This window comes from Mesoplodon densirostris, chromosome 18 (genome assembly GCF_025265405.1).
Source record: "Mesoplodon densirostris isolate mMesDen1 chromosome 18, mMesDen1 primary haplotype, whole genome shotgun sequence".
Lineage (NCBI taxonomy): Eukaryota > Metazoa > Chordata > Mammalia > Artiodactyla > Ziphiidae > Mesoplodon > Mesoplodon densirostris.
The window spans coordinates 6,541,974-6,561,107 of record NC_082678.1 but is presented as its reverse complement, the minus strand read 5'-3'; the positions used below and the strand labels follow the sequence as shown (position 1 = coordinate 6,561,107).

The 19,134-nt window shown below is 58.1% G+C and overlaps 1 protein-coding gene across 1 annotated transcript; it reads left to right on the top strand.

The window, feature by feature from the left end:
- Positions 1-1,425: 1,425 nt before the first annotated feature.
- On the top strand, positions 1,426-17,478 carry KCNH4 (potassium voltage-gated channel subfamily H member 4). Its single transcript, XM_060081834.1, has 16 exons — positions 1,426-1,501; positions 3,389-3,622; positions 3,943-4,089; positions 4,216-4,340; positions 5,117-5,360; positions 5,660-5,817; positions 8,666-8,873; positions 9,920-10,114; positions 10,547-10,746; positions 12,338-12,587; positions 13,137-13,381; positions 14,048-14,086; positions 14,281-14,633; positions 14,899-15,005; positions 15,769-15,842; positions 17,083-17,478. Exons 1-16 carry the CDS (start codon positions 1,426-1,428, stop codon positions 17,476-17,478), a joined length of 3,051 nt encoding a protein of 1,016 aa, XP_059937817.1.
- Positions 17,479-19,134: the final 1,656 nt, after the last annotated feature.

The following is a 19,134-nucleotide window of genomic DNA, read 5'->3' as shown; positions in this document are numbered from 1 at the left end:
CTTCAGAACTGAGCCAAAAATTTCTGTTGTTTAAGCCACCCAGCTTATGGTACTTTGTTACAGCAGCCCTAAGAAACTAACACCCAAAAGTAGAGATGTGGCACTTTTAAGCAATATAACATCCCAGATAATGCCCAGCTCAAGCTCAGGGTGAGGGTGAGGAACACTGGCCTGCCCTCTCCCCAGCCCATCTTCCCTTTGTCACTGGATTTGGCTGTCTTGTTCTGGCAAGCAGCCACCCTAAGCCACCACACTCAGCTGCCCGAGTAATTTTCTGCTTCCATAGTGAAAAAGTCCTGTGTCTGGTCTCACCTGGGTCCTTCCTGCTGCTGCACTTATTTCGTTTTGGAGAAGAAGGAAAACCAAATCCACCAGAGCACCTTTGGAGATTTACAAACTGACTGCCCAGCTTGAAACTATCTTTCTCAGCCCCAAACTTGCTTCTAGCCTCTCTTCCACCTAAATGGTAGCAGAGAGAAGGAGGGTTAAATCAGGATGATAGGAAGAGGGAGAATAGGGAGACAATTGCTCTCCAACACATTGTGTGCCAAAGATATGCATTATGCTATTAAATTCTCACAACCATATGAGGTAAAAATTGTTAGCTGCATTTTACAGCTGATAGTGAGAGGCTAAAAGTGGCAGCGCTGGGATTTCTACCCGGTGGACTCCAAAGCTCTTTTCATCCACACTGCTGAGCTTAGAGGCAGCGTTCGCCAGGGTGCCCTACGCAGACTGAGGCACAGGTGAGGGTTAAGTAGTGCATTCTAGAATTTGAGTTTCCTGCCTTCCCATCGATCTTCCACCGGCAAAACTAGCCTCTTTAACACTTGCTGTCTCACACTGGAGCTCAGGGAGCTGGGGGTGCTGCGAAATACCCCAACTCCAGCAGGCGGCGCTGTGAACCAGACAAGATTCCCAGGGTGGGCGGCGCGCGGGGAAACCCGAGGGGCGGAGACACAAGGAGCAGCCAGGGAAACACGCGTGGGGGCGTGGCCACCCTGGAAGGTGGGCGCGTCTGTCATTCAAGCCCTGCCCCACCTCTTGGAGCCTCGGCTCTGGGTGGGCGTGTCCCGAATTCTCTGCGGGAGAGACACGCGTGGGCCGCTCCCCACCGGGAGGAGAGCAGCAGAGAGGGGTGAGGGTGCCTCTGGTGGCCCCTCCCCGTGCGGGGCCACGTGGCGGGCGCGGGCCGAGCCCGGGGGAAAGAACCTGGCCCGTCAGGAGGTGGGGGGGACCGAGGCGGCGCCGAGACGAGCGGAGAGCTGCTGGATTCGGAGCAGAGAGGCGGCGGCGGCGCCGAGAGGGAGGGGAGGAGGCAGGCGGGCGCATGGGGCGCCCCGGCCTCGCCGGCAGCGCCCCCCCTCCGGCCCGGCCGCGCTGAACGCCCCCCGGCGCCGCGCCTCGAGCCCGCGCCCCGAGGCCATGCCGGTCATGAAGGGGTTACTGGCCCCGCAGAACACCTTCCTGGACACCATCGCCACTCGCTTCGACCGCACGCGTGAGTGGGCCGGAGGCTGAGGCTGGGGGTTCGAGCTAGGGGCCAAGTCTCCTTCGGCGCTGGCGCGGGTCTCCTGGATATGGTGAGAGAGACCCGAAGGGAGGAGAGAGAGTGGAGTTGAGGGTCTAGGAACTCCCAGAGCCAAGCCGCGGTAAAGGAACAGGACTGGGAGCGCCCTGGGAGGGGAGGCGGGCGAGGACCAAGAGTGTGTGGGGGGCCAAGGTTGGGGTTGTGTGACTGGAAACAGGAAAGGCTCTTTGTGCGGCAAAGCGGAGAAGAGTCCTTTGGAGCCGCCCACCCTCGGGCTGAGCTCTGCTGGAGGCGTGTGAGGGGGTATCCAAGACGCGGAGGTGGGACAAAATGGGCAGACGCTCTGGGGTCTACTCCCAGAAGACTCCAGCATCCACTTCCCTCAGAAGCAAAAAGAGAGAAAAGATCAGACTTCGGCAGGACCTAGCTTGGATTGAGGTCACGCGCCCCCGAGCCGTAGAGCTTCTGTGTCTGAGGGAGGTGAGGCAGGAAGAGGGGGGTGGTCTGTGTGACACAGGGAACTGCCTACACCCCCATCCCAGCTTGGGTTCCAGGTTCAGCACCTTGGACAGCCGCAGTCCTCCTTACCCGCCTCTTCTCCCGCCGTTCCCTTTTCCTACTTTGGTACTGAGAGATCTCCCCTGGCCCCACTTGGGACACCCTGGCTGGGATCTGGCAGGTGGGGGGAGCGGTACCTGAGGGCGAAAACCGAGCCGCCGGGGCCCTACCCGCCTCCCCACCCCGCACCCACACACACCTCCCTTGTTTCCATAGCGCCCATCACCCAGGCAACGGGCCTGGGATGGAAGAAGGAGGCTGCTTGCCCAGGGCCCAGCGCCTCCCAGGCTCCTGCAGTACCCCCATCAGCCGCTCCACCCCCAGACGCTCAGCCCTCTTAGCGCCCCAGGACTGGTTCTGTCTCAGATCCCTTCCCTCAGCTGAGACTGTCCCTAGATGGCCCACAGAACCCCCCTGAGGCCGCCCGCCCATTGGAGCTGGAGGGAGCCAGCTCAGGTTCTGTTGCTGGGGTTGCTGGAGCCAAAACCTTCATTGCTCAAGCCTGTCAGACTTTGAGCACTGGGACAGACCCTCTGAAATTAGCTAAGGGATGCTAAAAAGAGGACCTTTCCTGAAAGGCAGGGAATAAGGATGCTACTCATCACTGTCTTCCTCCCCCAACAAAGGAGATTTGTGAGTTTGGATAATCTCTGCCTTTGCGTCTCCTATCAATAAAATGGGCATGATATCACCAGAATCTCTGCCCTGCTCACTCTCTAATAGGATGATAGGAGAGTGGCTATGGAGGTGCTTTGAAAGCTGGGCAAATGTGGGGCATCATTTCACCTTCTCAGTTTAACACTATGTGCCAGGATTTGTTCTTCCCAGGTAACTCATGTAACTCTCACACCAACCATGCAAGGAAGATATATTATCCCCCAGTTTTCAGATAAGGAAGCTGAGTCACAGAAGAGTTCATTAACTTGCCCAAGGTTACACAGTCAGTAAGTGGCAGAGGTGGGTGCTGGAGCCCATGCCCTTCCCATGCTCTGCTGCCTCCTACAGTAACAGCTCACCAGCTTGAAGGCAGGAGGATGAACCTCATGACCTCTCGGGGTTCCTTTTCCAACCCCCTAGTAGTCCCTCTCCCAACTCTCCCACCCTTAAGTCCTTGTCCTTTTGCTCCGTCTCTTCTTACTCTCATTCCAGAATATCCCAAAGGGGATCCAGGAATCACATGGGAGCCTGGGAAGCTTCTGGCTCTGGGATCTCTGACCACAGCTTGGGGGAGGTATGGCCCACCTGGAAGCTGAGCTCGCCTCCTGGCCTTGACCTGACCTTGACCTCTTCTTCCCACAGACAGCAACTTCCTACTGGCCAACACACAGGGCCCACGGGGCTTTCCCATTGTCTACTGCTCCGACGGCTTCTGTGAGCTCACAGGCTACGGCCGCACTGAGGTCATGCAGAAAACCTGCAATTGCCGTTTCCTCTACGGTCCAGAGACCAGTGAGCCAGCCCTGCAGAGGCTGCACAAGGCCCTGGAGGGCCATCAGGAGCACCGGGCTGAAATCTGCTTCTACCGAAAGGATGGTGAGGGGGGCTGGCCTGCCCTGCACTCCTGCCCACACCACAGGCCTTAGCCAGAGTCCACTTGGCACAGTGGAAGCCTGGGTGCTGGTCCCCACACTGCCACAAGCTGACTGTGTGACACTGAGTGCATCCCTGACCCTCTCTGGGCCGTGGTTCTCCCATCAGGAAGGTGAAGGAGATAGCTGACATAATCTCTGGGCTTCTTTCCAGCACTAAACCTTGGCCAGGCCCTTTGACTATGCCCAGGAGCCAAGGGGGATGAGAGAGAAGGAGTTGCCATGGGCTGCTCACCCTCTCCCTCCATCTCTCCACACCTACAGGCTCAGCCTTTTGGTGCCTCCTGGACATGATGCCCATCAAGAATGAGATGGGGGAGGTTGTACTTTTCCTCTTTTCCTTCAAGGACATCACTCAGAGCGGAGGCCCAGGACTTGGCCCCCCAGGAGGCCACAGCGACAGTAATCATGGTAACTGCAGGTCTGGGGAGAAGGCATGAATGGTCAGAAGTCCTTGCCCAAGGTCACAGAAGACCTCTCCCTACTCAGCCTCATGGGATGCGCCCCCGCTTATCTCCGTACCCTTCTTCCCAACAGAAAAGTCCCTTGGCAGGAGGGGAGCCAGCTCGAGACTTCGATCCACCAGGAGGCGGAGCCATGCTGTCCTACACCGACTGACCGGCCACTTTGGCCGCCGGGGCCGGGGAGGCATGAAAACCAATGTGAGTCCTATCTCCACCCCAGCATCTTCCAGCCGTGTTTCTGAGGCACCCTTGTTACTGTGTCCCTGTTTCTCTGTCTGTTTGATCTCCCTCCAGAGGCTTTTTCCTCTGTCCGTCCATTTCTCAAGTATGGTTCTCTGCTCTATCCCACGTTCCCCCACATCTCCTTCCATCCCCATCTCCCTTGCTTCCTTGTGATTGCCAATACCCTGCTCTGATGATGTCACAGGGGGGCACAAAATCACTAACTGTGGTTCCAGGGAGAAAGCCCCCACTGGGGGCCTGGCATCTAGCCCTGTGTACCACTCCTAAGACCCTGATGAAGCCACGGGTCTCCAACCGTCTGTGCAGTGTGTTATGGCTACAGCGAATGGGGTGCACCGTGCCATCCTCCCCTCATCCCTGGGGTATACTCATCCTCCACTGCACCCCTAGAACCCAAGAGGGACTTGAAGGAGAAGCTAGTGACCTCTCAAGCCAGGGCTTGTGCCTGATTTGTCATAATCACCTTCTCAAGCAAGGTGAAGGTCAAGCCTTAGAAATACCTGCCCCCACAAAAACCATGATTGATTCAAAAGGGGGCCTGAGCAGTAAGTTGGCAGAGGAAGGAGGTGTCAGGTGCCAGCCCCGACCCACTCTTCCTGCACGTTCCACCTCCTCTCGTGGTCACGCCTGCAGTGCCCGCTCTCCCCTCCCCCATTCCTTACCTCCCCCTGCCCCCAGCCTTGGCTCCTCTTTCCCCCAAGTGTCCCCAACCGCCACCCCTCTCCCCTTAGAACGTGTTTGAGCCAAAGCCATCAGTGCCCGAATACAAGGTGGCCTCCGTGGGGGGGTCCCGCTGCCTCCTCCTCCACTACAGCGTGCCCAAGGCCATCTGGGACGGCCTCATCCTCCTCGCCACCTTCTACGTTGCGGTCACCGTCCCCTACAATGTCTGCTTCTCGGATGATGACGACACCCCCATCACTTCCCGACACACCCTTGTCAGCGACATCGCCGTGGAGATGCTCTTCATCCTCGGTTAGACGCTCTGCCCTATGTACCCTGGCTGGTGGGCTGGAGGGACCCACTCATCCAAGCCTCGCTCCATCCTGGGCCTGCAGGACCCAGGCAGTCAGAGCCTACCCAGTTCTGGGTCTTTGAGTCCTCATGGTCCGTCAGCCCTGACCCCTGACCCCTGGAGACTTCAGCCTTTAGACCTCTCCTCCCTAAGGACCAGCCTGAAGCCCAATGCCTCTTCCCCATTCCTGCGTCCACCTCCATTCTGAGTCTCTTGCCCTTGGCCAAGGCCCCCTCGTAACAGCCTCTCGCACCCCCAGATATCATCCTGAACTTCCGCACCACCTATGTGTCCCAGTCCGGCCAAGTGGTCTCTGCTCCTCGTTCCATTGGCCTCCACTATCTGGCCACCTGGTTCTTTGTTGACCTCATTGCTGCTCTGCCTTTCGACCTGCTTTACGTCTTCAACATCACCGTGGTAAGTGGTCCCTGTCCCACCTTGCAGCCTAGCTGCTCAACTTCAGCACAGCATCTCCCATCAAGGGACCCACCTCAGTCCCAGACTCAGTCATCTGTGAATATTTGTCAGGCATCTGTGATGGGCAGAGCCCAGCGCTAGAAGCTGAGAAGGGTCCGAGAGGGTCTGTGCTCTTGGGGGGCTCAGCTCACAAGCTCTGAGGGAAGCTGCGACCAATGAAAAGCTAAGTAGGGCTACCAAGGCGGCATTGGTCTGAAGCCAAATGAGTGGCACTTTTCACGTTTCTATTTAACAAACCAAGGATGAGCATTTAGCTGTCTGCAAAGCACTGTGTGTGGCATGGTCACTGTGGAGAAAAGTGATAAGAATTCAGCCTCTCGGAGTGCAAGACGGGACCAAGGTATTGCTGCGTGGGGGCTGGGCACGGAGCTGGCCGACCTTGGAGCTCCAGGCTGGAACGTGGGCTCCTGCAAAAATGATCTGAAATCTGGCCAGTGCCTAGGAAGCCAAAGCATGGCAGTTGGGCAGAGGCTAGGGTGGTCTGGGAAGGGTTCCTGTGGGAGGACGTGAGAGCAGAGCTAGACCTTCGACAGACGAGGACCTGGCTGGCAGGAGACAAGAAGAGGGAGCATGTGGGGGGAGCACAGTCAGCCAAGACGGGGAGGCAGAGGCTGCGGAGCGGATTTGGAGGCGGAGCGTCCCAGGACCTGCATCCTCCCGGCTCCCGGGGGACTGCCTGGAGGCGCCCTAGGTGGTCAGCTCTGAACCCAGTGGGCAGATACTAGGTCTTCTCTGACCCAGGGAGAGGGAGTCCCACCCTGTGTCCCCAGGCCCCCTTGGCTGCTGAGTGGGGAGGTGGGGAGCCGTTTCCCTGTGCTCCTCTCTCTGCCACCCTCAGCTATAGCGGGAAACCACCTACACGCAGCCGGATTTAACTAGCCGCCAACGGGCTGTGGGCCTCTTCTCCTGGCTGTGTACACGTGTGTGCACGCTCCCACACACGTGCGTGTGGGTGTGTCTGCCCTGAGGCTCCAGCCATTCCAAGCAGGGCTCCCCACCCCTCCCCTGAGTGCACCCCCCGCCCCCCCGGGTTTTGTGCCCACCAAGCAGTTCCCCCTCCTCTGGTACGTTCAGGACCACTTTACAGTTGACTAAGTTCTTTCACGCATCATCCTATAGGAACCTCACAGTAACCCTTCAGGGCAGATTCTCGTATCTCTCTGTCTCAGAGGCAGATGCAGAGGCTCAGAGAGATTGAGTGGCTTGTTGAAGGTCACACAGCTAGCCGTGGCAGGCAGGAGACTGGAACCAGGTCTCTAGACTCCTGGGCTGGTATTCTTTCCAGCATGCTACCCTGCTTCCCGGGAAACCAGGGTACCTGAGCGGATGGCCTGGCATGAGGGGAGAGGGGGAGCAATGTGGGGCTGGAGCAAGGCCGAGCGGAGATGGAGGATAGGTAGGCACCAGCAGAGCTGTGGACTTGGAGGAGCCAGGCCTGAGACAAGGGAGCTCCCCCAAGGGAGCGGGGCCCAGGGCCAGGTGACAAAGGGAAGCCTTGAAGAACTCAAGGTTGGAGTCAGGAGCTCTGGAAGCTGGGGGCAGGCATTAAGCCCTGGAGAGGGTCCATGTGGGGGAATCAAAGCCACCTCCTCTCCAACTCCCTTGCCTAAAATTAGAGAAAATGGCAGGCAGTGACTCAGGAGCTGTGTAGGGCCAGGGCTATGGGGGATGCTCTCCTGGAGGCCCCTGAAAGGACAGTGAAGGGCCTTCATACCGAGATCCCCAGACGCTGCCCCAGAGCCCCCAGCCCTAGCCTCCAAGCTGCCCCACGCAGAGTAGCAAGAAGATAAGCCCCCACCTGCTCATCATCTAAGACTGGAAGGCCAATCAGAGCACAAGGAGAACAGAGGGGTAACGTGAGCTAACGTTTACAGGCCCCTTACTAGGTGCCACTAGCTCCGTCAACCCTCGCTGAACCCCACAAGGGCTGAGACCTCACAGCCCAAGCACCCTCATCCCTGCTCTCCTTCCCTCAACATTTCGGTGTGACCCTCTCACCTGCAGCTGACCCACAAGGGGCGAGGTCCCTAAACCTTCCCCTGTCCACCGCTGATTGTACCTGGGACCCTGGGGACTTTGAGCAAGGGCCAGAGATCTTTCTGTCTGTTGCCCCGCTTCTGACCCAGACTTGCCCTTTCACCAGCTGAGGTGCTAAGAAGCGGTAGAGCACAAAACGGACTTCGGTGTCATCTCTGACGTGAGTCTCCGCTCCATCATGTCCTTGGTTTGTGACCTTGAGCAAGTCAGTAGTAGCCTCTCTGACCCTTAGTTTTCTCCTCTGCCATCTGGAAATGATGATGATAATTGGACTGAAGGCATACTTTTTTTTTTTTTTTTTTTTTTTGCGGTACGCGGGCCTCTCACTGCTGTGGCCTCTCCCGTTGCGGAGCACAGGCTCCGGACGTGCAGGCCCAGCGGCCACGGCTCACGGGCCCAGCCGCTCCGCGGCATGTGGGATCTTCCCAGACCGGGGCACGAACCCGTGTCCCCTGCATCGGCAGGCGGACTCTCAACCAGTGCGCCACCAGGGAAGCCCTGAAGGCATACTTTTTAAATGAGGATTACAAACACTTAGCCCAGTGCCTGACACACGTAATACTTACTGTTAGCCATTATTAGTTTCAGTGTTACCCTCTCCCCCGCTGCATTTCGTGGTCACCTTCTCAGCACAGCAGGGATACTTTTCCTGGGGCCGCTTCCCCTAGCTCCGGGGCATCTGGTGGCAAGGCGCTGGCAAGGGGCGTGGGGGGCCTGCTGACAGTCTCCCCCACCGCACTCGCTCCCGCAGACGTCGCTGGTGCACCTGCTGAAGACAGTGCGGCTGCTGCGGCTGCTGCGGCTGCTGCAGAAGCTGGAGCGGTACTCGCAGTGCAGCGCCGTGGTTCTCACGCTGCTCATGTCCATCTTTGCGCTCCTTGCCCACTGGATGGCCTGCGTGTGGTATGTCGTCGGGCGCCGGGAGATGGAGGCCAACGACCCGCTGCTCTGGGACATCGGTGAGCCATTGACCCCAGGCTTTCACTGACCACCCATCCACCTGCCCTGTCCACGCGGGCCCCCAAGCTGACACCTCCACCAGGATCCCCACCCCTACCCCACTTTCCTCCGCTCATCCGATAAACATGCATGAGCTCCTTGCCGGATCAGGCTTGGGAATACTGATTTGAAGCCATGGGCTCTGCCTTGGGGGGGACTCACAGCATAGCAGGGGAGCAAGACCAGTGACAGGCAATCAAAATACAGTATGGGAAACCCTCTGAAGGTGGGGAAGGGGTTTTGGGCAGAGGCTAAGTACCCCGGACAGGACTCATTTGGTGGCTCCCCACTGCCCTCAAAATAAAGTCCACACTCAGCCCACCCCGCACCTGGCCCTGCGGCCCTCTCCACCCCTACCTGACTTCCCTTCCTCCCGGGCCCCCTCTGCTGCTTCCACCCTGGCCTCCCTCCAGCACCCAGGATGTACTGCTTTCTCACCTTGGGCCTTGAATGTGTTTTCCTCTCTGGAATCCTCTCTCTTTTGTCTTCCCTGCCTCCTTCCTAAGCCACTTTTCTATCCTTGTGGTCTCAACTAAAATGCTCTATCTTAAGGGAGGCCTTCAGGAACCACATCCCCCACCAAACTGGGTTGGCTCTCCCTAACCCATTATGATTCCCGAAGACATACTTCCTTTTTAGTAGCTGCTTTCCACCTGTTATGATTTATTTCATGTCTTTCCCCTCCAGACTGTACGTTCCACCAGCGCAGGGAGCATGTCTGGGTCAAGTCCCAGCACCCTGGGACACAGGAAGCACTTTAATAAACTATTAGGGACTGGAAGGGGCCCCTAAACAGTCAGCCGGGTAGGGAGTTGGTAACCTTGAAGTGTAACTGTAACCACTTCACCGTGGGGAGGCCCAGGCACCGGCTGCTCCTTGCATTTCTTGTGCAAACCTCCCCTCGCCTCTGTAAATACTCGACCAAGGTCAAGTGAAGGCAGCTCAAGGAAACCCCACTCTCCACTGCTCGCGCAGCCGGGACTCCTTGCATCCCTCCACCCCCTAGGCTGGTTGCACGAGCTGGGCAAGCGGCTGGAGGTGCCCTATGTCAACGGCTCTGCGGGTGGCCCGTCGCGGCGCAGCGCCTACATCGCTGCACTCTACTTCACGCTGAGCAGCCTCACGAGCGTGGGCTTCGGCAACGTGTGCGCCAACACTGACGCCGAGAAGATCTTCTCCATCTGCACGATGCTCATAGGCGGTGAGGCCGGGCCTGCCAAGCCCCCGGGGTGGCCCTGCTAAGCCCAGCGTGCGGGTGGGGAAACTGAGGCCCAGGGAAGGCAAGGTTTCCACCCACGACCAGACACTCGTGCATTTATTCACAGGTGTTTGCTCAGCACCTGCTACGTGCTGGCCCTCGGGGGATGCCACAGACAGGAGGGTCTGTTGCAAAAGGAATGGGAAGCCCAAGTTCATGACTTCATGGGGTGGGCGGGCATGAGAGGAGCATCGAGTCTGACCCCTCTCTGGACCAACCTCTGTTCCCCGCCCCAACCCAGCACCTAGGCATACAGGAGCCCACTGGTTCACCTGCCCCTCCCCCAGGAATCCAGAGACCCATCCAGGGCAGGGGGGTTGCGAGGGGAGGAGGCCGGAGGGGTGGCCGCCCCTGACTGCCTGCTGTGCGCCGCAGCGCTGATGCACGCGGTGGTGTTCGGGAACGTGACGGCCATCATCCAGCGCATGTACTCGCGCCGCTCCCTCTACCACAGCCGCATGAAGGACCTCAAGGACTTCATCCGCGTGCACCGCCTGCCCCGGCCGCTCAAGCAGCGCATGCTCGAGTACTTCCAGGCCACGTGGACAGTCAACAGCGGCATCGACGCCAACGAGGTAGTGTGCGGGGCTCCCGGTGGTACCCAGCGCGCGGAGGTAAAGTGGGAAAGGGGTCGCTGCCTCCCAGCGTTTGGGACGGAGGCAAATGGGGTGCAGGGAGGCGAGGTGCTGTTCACAAGGGCACGCACCCACCGGAATCCACATCCCTTTTCCTCTACACATGGCTAATGCCATGCTCCCTTCAGCCACCATTTTCGAGCACCTGCTTCCGGCCAGTCTCTGTGCTGGACACAGGGGGTTGGGGAACGATTACCCCCAGCCCTTGCCCTCAGGAAGGCACCAGTCTGGGGAGGGAGGTAGACGGGTAAACAAATAGTTACGCTGTGAATGGGACTGTACTCGAGGGACTTGGTGCAGTGGGGCCCTCATTGTGTCTGGGCCTAGAGGAGGCAGGGAAGATGTCACAGAAGAGGGGACACCGTGAAGGACAAGAAGAAATTTGGCCTGGGGCCAGAAGGCCATTCCAGGCAGAAAGAGCAGTAGGAACACAGGTCTGGAAATATTGACGCAAAAGAGTAGGGTGAGCTGAAAATAGTTCAGTGAGCCTTCAGGAGAGGGTGTGTGAGCGTTGCGGAGGGATGAGGGACAGAGGGGTGAAGAGACCAGGCTGGGGAGGTGGGCAGGCCCAGCTCATGGATGGCCTTGGATTTAGATCTTATCCTGCCACATTTTTAGGCTGGGGAGTGGCCTGCAGATCCAGGAGGTATTTCTGAGAGCAGGAGCCTTGGGACTTGGTGATGTGCTGGTTGCAGGAAAGGAGCTCAGAGTGATTCCCAGGTTTCTGGTTTTGGCCAAGGGTGGGATGGAGGCATTACAGGAGGAAGATTGGACTTAGGGGTGAAAGTGAGAGTCCAGGGTTGGGCCACGATGAGGGTGTGGTGCCTATGGGGGATCCAGGTGGACGTTGCCCCGTGGGTGGTTGAAAATACAGGTCTGGACCCAGAGATAGGGCTCCGGGCTCACAGGGAGGTAGAAGTCCTGGCTGCTTGCCATGATGCAGGGAGAGTGTGGACAGTGAGAAGACAGCTGAGGAAGAGGAGCCTGGGGAAGAAATGGGGACAAGAGGGAGAGGTAAGCAAGCCAGAGTGGCCGAGGGGCTCCATAAGACAAGGATGGAACCGAACCATGAACATTAAGTTTGGCCCCTGGGAGGTCATTAGTAAAATTCAAGGTCTAGTGTAACCCTGCGTTTTACAGACGGGGATACTGAGGCCCGGAGAGAGGAAATGGATTGCCCAAAGTCCACAGGGATTTATGCAGAGCTGATTTCTAGTCTCCTGACTTCCAGTTGAAGGCTGACCCACCAGGGATGGTTCTTGCATACGTGGGGTTGAGTAACCAGGATGTGTGAGTGACCAGTGTGTGTAGCTGTGAGCAGTGGACAGACAGGAGAAGACCTAGTCTCTGCCCCGGGACTTGGGTTGGGAGGTCCACACACAAGTCAAATTGAGGTGAGACGCACAGAAGTCTTCCTGAAGGTCAGAAATGGGTAGCCGGAGCTCTGTCCTGGGAGACAGCTCAGCACATCTGTAGAGCTCAAGTAGCAGCTTCAGGGGGATGGCCAGAATGACTTATGCCCCTTATGCAGTTACTGCGTGACTTCCCAGACGAGCTGAGAGCTGACATTGCTATGCACCTGAATCGGGAGATCCTGCAGCTGCCGCTGTTTGGAGCAGCGAGCAGGGGCTGCCTGCGGGCCCTCTCCCTGCACATCAAGACTTCCTTCTGCGCTCCGGGCGAGTACCTGTTGCGCCGCGGGGACGCCCTGCAGGCGCACTACTATGTCTGCTCCGGCTCACTGGAGGTGCTCCGGGACAACATGGTGCTGGCCATCCTGGGTGAGGATCCCACCACCACCCTCTACCTACCCCAGAACCTTCCCCCAGAGGCCTTGGGAGTGGCCAGGGATCTAGGGACTGGGTACTCTCCCTTGGTCCCGGCACCCTACCACCATCCCCTTTAGACCATACCCCTTGGGCTCTCCCCTAATCCCACTGGCCATCCCTGAACCCATCAACCCTTCCCCAGTGACTGTCCCCCTAGTCAACTGATCCTTTCCCATTGCACCAGCTCCCAACTCCACTGACCCTTCTCCATCCACCCTCAGCTCCATTGACCTCTGCCCTTTAACTGACCCTTCTGGCCATTCTTTATTGATCATCCAATTCCATCGATCATTTCTCCAGCTTAACTGACATCCCCAGTTGACTGTCTCCCAACTTCACCAGTCATTCTCCACTGACCTCCTGCCGACTCCATTATTTCCACCAATCCCATCGACGGACCCCCCTTCAGCCAGCCTTCAAACACATTGACCATCCCTCCTGTCCACTAATATCCTCCTGGTCCCTCTGCCCCAGCTGACTGTCCCCATCTCTCACCCACAGGAAAAGGAGACCTGATTGGGGCAGATATCCCTGAGCCAGGGCAGGAGCCTGGGTCAGGCACGGCTCCAAGCTGCGTGCTGAAGACCAGCGCCGACGTGAAGGCACTGACCTACTGTGGCCTGCAGCAACTGAGCAGCCGAGGGCTGGCTGAAGTCCTGAGGCTCTATCCTGAGTACGGGGCTACCTTCAGGGCTGGCCTGCCCCGGGACCTCACCTTCAACCTGCGCCAGGGCTCTGACGCCAATGTATGTAGACCCCCGACGGCCTCCACCTCCTCCGAGGTCGCCTCCTTCAAAGTAGACCGCCCCCAGCCCCAGAGGGAGCCTCACGAATTCCTTCCACCCTGAACACATCACCTCTCAACTCCAGCCACCCCCTTCCATTGTCCCTTCCATGCTTAACATCTTCCAACCCACTGACCCTACTCCGTTGGCCATTATCCCACCCCATGGACCATCGCTCACCACGTGTACTTCCAACTCTACTGACCCATCATCTCCTGTCGGCCCCGCTTCCACCTCACTCCAGACTCCTCAAAGGACCCACCCCCCTGCTTCGTGTGCTCCTCCTCCATCAGTTCCCTCCCTCCCTGGACTGGGCCTCATCCCCTGGGGCTTCCTCTTCTCCACTCACCAAGTGTTTCCTGGGCCTGTTTTGGTTTAGGCTCTGGGCCAAGTCTGTAGTTTACACCTTAGACCTTGGTCTTTTACTGCTTTTCAGACTTACGTTGCCACTCAGGATTTCTCTGAGTCAGAGTTGGGGGTATCTCTGACTCAATTCCACAAAAAGGCCCCGCATTCTCAAACCCCACGACACTGATGGGTGAGACTAGGAGGTGGTGCACCGGGGGAGCCGGGAGGTGTGAGTCAGCCTGAACCCCGCCCCCCCGCCCCCCCCCCATGTTCCTGCAGGGCCTCTGTCGCTTCTCCCGATCCCCTCGCCTCTCCCAGGTAACGCACCCTTCCTGGGTGGGGTGGAGGTTGCATGGGAGAACACGGGAGTGGGGGGCACCTTTCCTTGGCTGCTGTGCTCCAGGGTGAAGGGAGAGGGGATGGGGAGCAGCAACTGCCAGTGAAGGCTGTTGCTTACTGAAGGCGCCTATTGGTCACTGCCCTGTGACATCAGCTGCCCCCTCTGCCCACAGCCCCGCTCGGAAAGCCTGGGCTCCTCCTCGGACAAGACCCAGCCATCCATCACAGAGGCTGAGGCTGGGGCCGAGCCTGGAGGTGGTCCCAGGCCCCGGCGCGCCCTCCTGCTGCCCCACCTCAGCCCAGCACGGCCCCGGGGCTCCCTGGTCAGCCTTTTGGGGGAGGAGCTGCCCCCATTCTCAGCCCTTGTCTCCTCTCCTTCCTTGTCCCCAACCCCTTCCCCTGCCCTGGCTGGCCGGGGCCACAGCCCCTCCCCTCATGGCCTCCCCAGGGGCTCTGCTGCCTGGAAGCCCCCCCAGCTTCTCATTCCCCCACTGGGAACCTTTGGACCTCCGGACCTCAGTCCCCGGTGAGACGCCAGCCTCCCCTGCCTTCCCTATACCCCTGCTGGCTTCCAGAACCTTCTCTGGGCTCCGTCCCCAGCATTCTGACCAGTGCTCCTCCCCATGTGCCCACCCCGCCCTACCTGATCCACCACAGCTTGCAACCCCACTCCTCTTTGACGGCTGCTGCTCCCCAGCTCCCTGGCACCGCAGCCCCTTTCACCCTCTGCCTGCTGTGCTCTGGCCCTTACCCTCTCCCTGTGGGACTGATGACCACTGCCTCCGTCCCAGGATAGTGGATGGCATTGAGGACTCTGGCAGCACAGCAGAGGCCCCTACGTTCCGGTTCAGCAGGAGGCCTGAGCACCCTAGGCCTCACTCACAGGCCCCTCCTACAGGTAAGGGCCAGCAGTGGACTTCAGCTCACGTCACCCATTCATCGGCCGTCCATCCATCCATCCCACATGTAGTAAGGGCTTACCAGCTGCCAGGTGCTGTGCTAGGAACACGCAGATGACCCAGACCTGGTCCACACTCTTAGCGAGCTTCCAGTCTAGTTGGGGAGACACCTGTGTACTCAGATAAACGATTGCAGAACAGGGTGCTAAGTGCCGTGACCGAGACAAAGAACAGGGCTCTGAGGTAGGAGAGGAGGGAGCCTCTAACCCTGCCTCCTAGAGGAGGGGACACTAGAGGTGGGTCTTAAAGGGTGGGCAGGAGTTTGAGGGGTGGAGCGAGGCGGTTGGTGAAAGGTATAGAGGTATGACCAGAAGAGCAGTTGTGTTCAGATACCGAAGAGAAGGGACTTCCCTGGCAGTCCAGTGGTTAAGACTCCACGCTCCCAATGCAGGGAGCACGGGTTCAATCCCTGGTCAGGGAACTAAGATCCCGCATGCCACGTGGTGCGGCCTAAAAAAACAAACAAAAACAAAACAGATAACCAAAGAGAAGTTCCATGCTTCTCCGTGGGGTGGAGTGGGGAGGGGCTGGGGAAGTGAAAGGGCCACGAAACCATCCTGAAGAGCTTGGGTTTCCCAGCATCCTGACCCCAGAACGTCCCCTCCCCTTGCCCTCTGCCTGCCCAGAGAAGGGCCCAGCCCAGGCTGTAGACTCGAGCTCCCTGTACTCACCCAGCATCCCTTCTCCCCACTCCGTCTGCAGGGACCATGCCCAGCCGGGAAGTGGCCGCTGAGGCCGAGGAGGTGAAGGAAAAGGTCTGCAGGCTGAACCAGGAGGTGGGTTGGGGCTGGCCCCTCCCCTCCAACCTTGGGATCAGAGAGGTGCTTAGTAGAGGTGCACTTCAAAGGGTTTGGAGCCAGAGTCCTGGATTTGGATATTCACACTAGCTGGGAGACCTTGGGCAAGTCCCACAATCACCCTCAACTTCAACTTCCTCATCTGAAAACGGGGAAATCCATACGTTCTTCCCAGAGTTGTGAGGAAGAGGTGAGGGCGCACACATGCCTGGCCCAGTCCCTGGCGCACTGTAAGTACTCGGGGACGGCGACTTCCATCCCTCCAGCTGGCTCAGGTGGTCCAGCCAGAAGAGAGGGCCTCTCCTCCCTCCACCGCCATGGGATTTGCTCCTGCAGGGACCCTCCCCCCACTAAGTCACACGCTCCAGTCCTTTCCGGTCCCCTCCCCCGACGAGTGGGGCAGAGGACAGGGAGGCCGAGCAGGCCTTCAACCCCAGGGGACCTGGACCCTCAGGTCTGAATCCTGGTCCGAAAGAGCCCTGATCCTGTTTGCCCAGGCTGGGCTCCCCCTCAGGGATGTCAGAGCTGCGTCCACAAAGCAGCCAGGTCAAGCCCTTGAGCCCTCGGGAGTGCTGGGGGGGGGGGGGCTTCCCTGGGTTCTGATAAAGAGCAGGCATCCCATAGGGCTCACCTGGGCTGGGGCGGGACCTGAGGCTGGGGGCGGAGCCAGCCCCGGTTCGGCAGGATTCAAGGTCAGCCCTGCTTCCGCATGCGGTTCTTCTAGACCAGTGGTTCCCCAACTTGGGTGTCCGTCAGTACCCAGAGAACCTGTTAAGGTGCAGACTCCTGGGCTTCACCCAATCTGGAATGTCTGGGGTGGGGCCCAGAGCTTGGCATTTTGACAAGTTTTTCAGTTGATTCTGTACTCCCTGAAATTTGAAAAACGTTGAATAGACACTTGAGCTCGTGTGGTGTATCACCTGAGAGTAAGCCTGCATCTGTCACTTTGCAGCTGTGCGGCCTCTTTGAGCACATTTTTCTACATCTTGTCAAAGTGTGTGTGGCGGGGAGTAGCAATAGCTGTCGTCCCAAATCCTTTTTGGAAAGAGGCTGGGGTATTTACATCTAGACAAAAATAACCCCTGTCCTGTCTTCTTCTCAGGGTGGCCATGAGCAGAAAGTGGGTATGAAAGAGCTTTGTAAACTGTAGAAGGGAGTGCACCTAGGAGGGTGGTGATTGTTATGGCACCTGGGAGACAATTTGATGTGTTTTCAACAGATCTCCCGTCTCAACCGGGAAGTGTCTCAGCTTAGCCAGGAGCTTCGACACATGATGGACCTGCTACAGGCCAGGCTGGGTCCCCCAGGCCACCCAACGGTCTCGGCTTGGCCCCCAGATCTTCCTTGCCCACCTCAGAGGCCTCCATGCATCTCTCCCTGTTTGTCCAGACCACTGCCTGGCCTCCAGGATACTACCCTCGCTGAGGTCCACTACCCAGCCAGTGTGGGGACAGCAGAGATGGGGGCTGCCCCCCCCGACCTGAGACCCTCCATGCTGTCCCCTTACCCCTCAGAGCCTGACCCTCTGGGACCCTCCCCAGTGCCAGAGGCCTTACCTCCGAACTCAAGCCTCATGAGGCACAGCTTCCGGTCCAGGTCAGACACGTTCCACTGACCCTGGCCACGGGCCCAGGCCTGTTTGGGGTGGGCACTGACGCCTGCCATCCAGGGAGGGGCTGGGCCCCTTGGCCTCCTGCCTTGGGTTAGCAGCCACCAGATGGTCTGGTTGGCTCTGGATTCTCTGACCTTTTTAACAAAGCCTGGTCACTTCTGACCCTCTGCCTTTTCCAAACCCTCCTCTATTCTCCTCTGTGAGGGGAGCCACCTGAGGCCGTGGAACCCAACAGGCATGAGATGGACCGCAGTGCCCACTGAGCTGGGCAGATGAGATGTCTGGCTTTCTCCCCAGGACCTGGAGGCAGGTAGAGATGGGGGAGCAGAGAGGGGAAGGGAAAAGCCCCCAGATCCAGCCTGGGAAATGAAGACTGAGGCAAGAGCAGGCAGGATCTTGGTGTCACAGCAAGAGGGATGGATTGCAGATTCCAGTGTGGAGGTAGCTTAGTGATACTGTGAGGTCTTTTGTCCCAGCCCCCGGGTCTCTGCAGGAGACTTTGAAAGCAATGTTGCTTCCAGAGGGGTAGGTTTGAGATCCCGGCTGGCTTTTTTTTTTTTTTTTTTTTTTTGCTGCGCCGTGCAGCTTGTGGGACCTTAGTTCCCCAACCAGGGATCAAACCCCGGGCCCTCAGCAGTGAAAGCTCCCAGTCCTAACCACTGGACCACCAGGGAAGTCCCCTGGCTGACATTTGAGTAACCCAAGACTTCTTAGGCCTCCCACAATCAGCCCAAGCTGGAGGGGCTCACCTTACCCCACAGCTCACTTAGGAAATGAACCGATGACCCCAGATATGTATTCTTTGACTCTCACAGCATTTTTTTCAAAATATGAATGAGTTGTCACATTGAAAATCAGGAGAGTTCACATAGAAATCCAGATATTCCAGCTTCTCTAAGCAAATTCGGGAGATCTGGCGACCCTGGGCCAACGCCGCACCTGGTAATAATCAGCTGGTGTTGGGTGGCCACTGTCCTCTGGATGAGACCTGCACTCTCCACTTCTTTGCAGTCCCCACATTCCTTGATCATCTCCTGACACCCAGCTAGCTTCCCTCATCTGAATTCTTTATCTGGTCTCTATGGGTATCTCAGTTTGCAATCCCTGCCTTAGAGTATGCTCCCAGGTTCCTTTACCCCAGTGGGTACCTTTTGGGCCCAGTAATGTCTATTTCTACCCCTGGTCCCGGGCCTGTCAACATCTTTGTTTCTGTCTCTCTGCAGGCCGACACTGAAAGTGGTCTCTTCTGCTGCCAGCAACTTGAAACAGTCCCAGCAGCACTCCTCCCCCTCCCCCACCCCCAGACCTCAGCCACGCCTGTTCTCCCCCTTCCAATATGGTCTCACTCAGGGCCCTGACTTCCTGAAAATTCACCCCGGTCTCCAGCTCTCCTTTACCACCCAACACCCTGGGCTCACTTTTGGATAGGAAATAAACTCTTTATTTTTGTAGTTTTTGGCTCTGGCTGTTTCTGGAGGTTGGTCTGATAGCCCCAGGGCTTTGGAGGAACCTACACAGATAGTCACTCCCCCACAGTACCCCAGGGCCCTGTTGCTGTCTCTAGGAGGGCAAAGGTGCCAACCAATCCACTTGGCACCATGTTCACGCCACCAGAGGCCCCAGAGATGAGGCAGAAACCTTAATGAGTCACTATGGGCC

What these genes read in the sequence shown, in the direction of transcription:
- KCNH4 (XM_060081834.1), top strand. Translation starts at nt 1,426, where the DNA reads ATGCCGGTCATGAAGGGGTTACTGGCCCCGCAGAACACCTTCCTGGAC. An exon ending in CCCGCTGCTCTGGGACATCG is followed by an intron (nt 8,874 to 9,919) that starts GTGAGCCATTGA and finishes TCCACCCCCTAG; the next exon opens with GCTGGTTGCACGAGCTGGGC. An exon ending in CCTCCGGACCTCAGTCCCCG is followed by an intron (nt 14,634 to 14,898) that starts GTGAGACGCCAG and finishes CCTCCGTCCCAG; the next exon opens with GATAGTGGATGGCATTGAGG.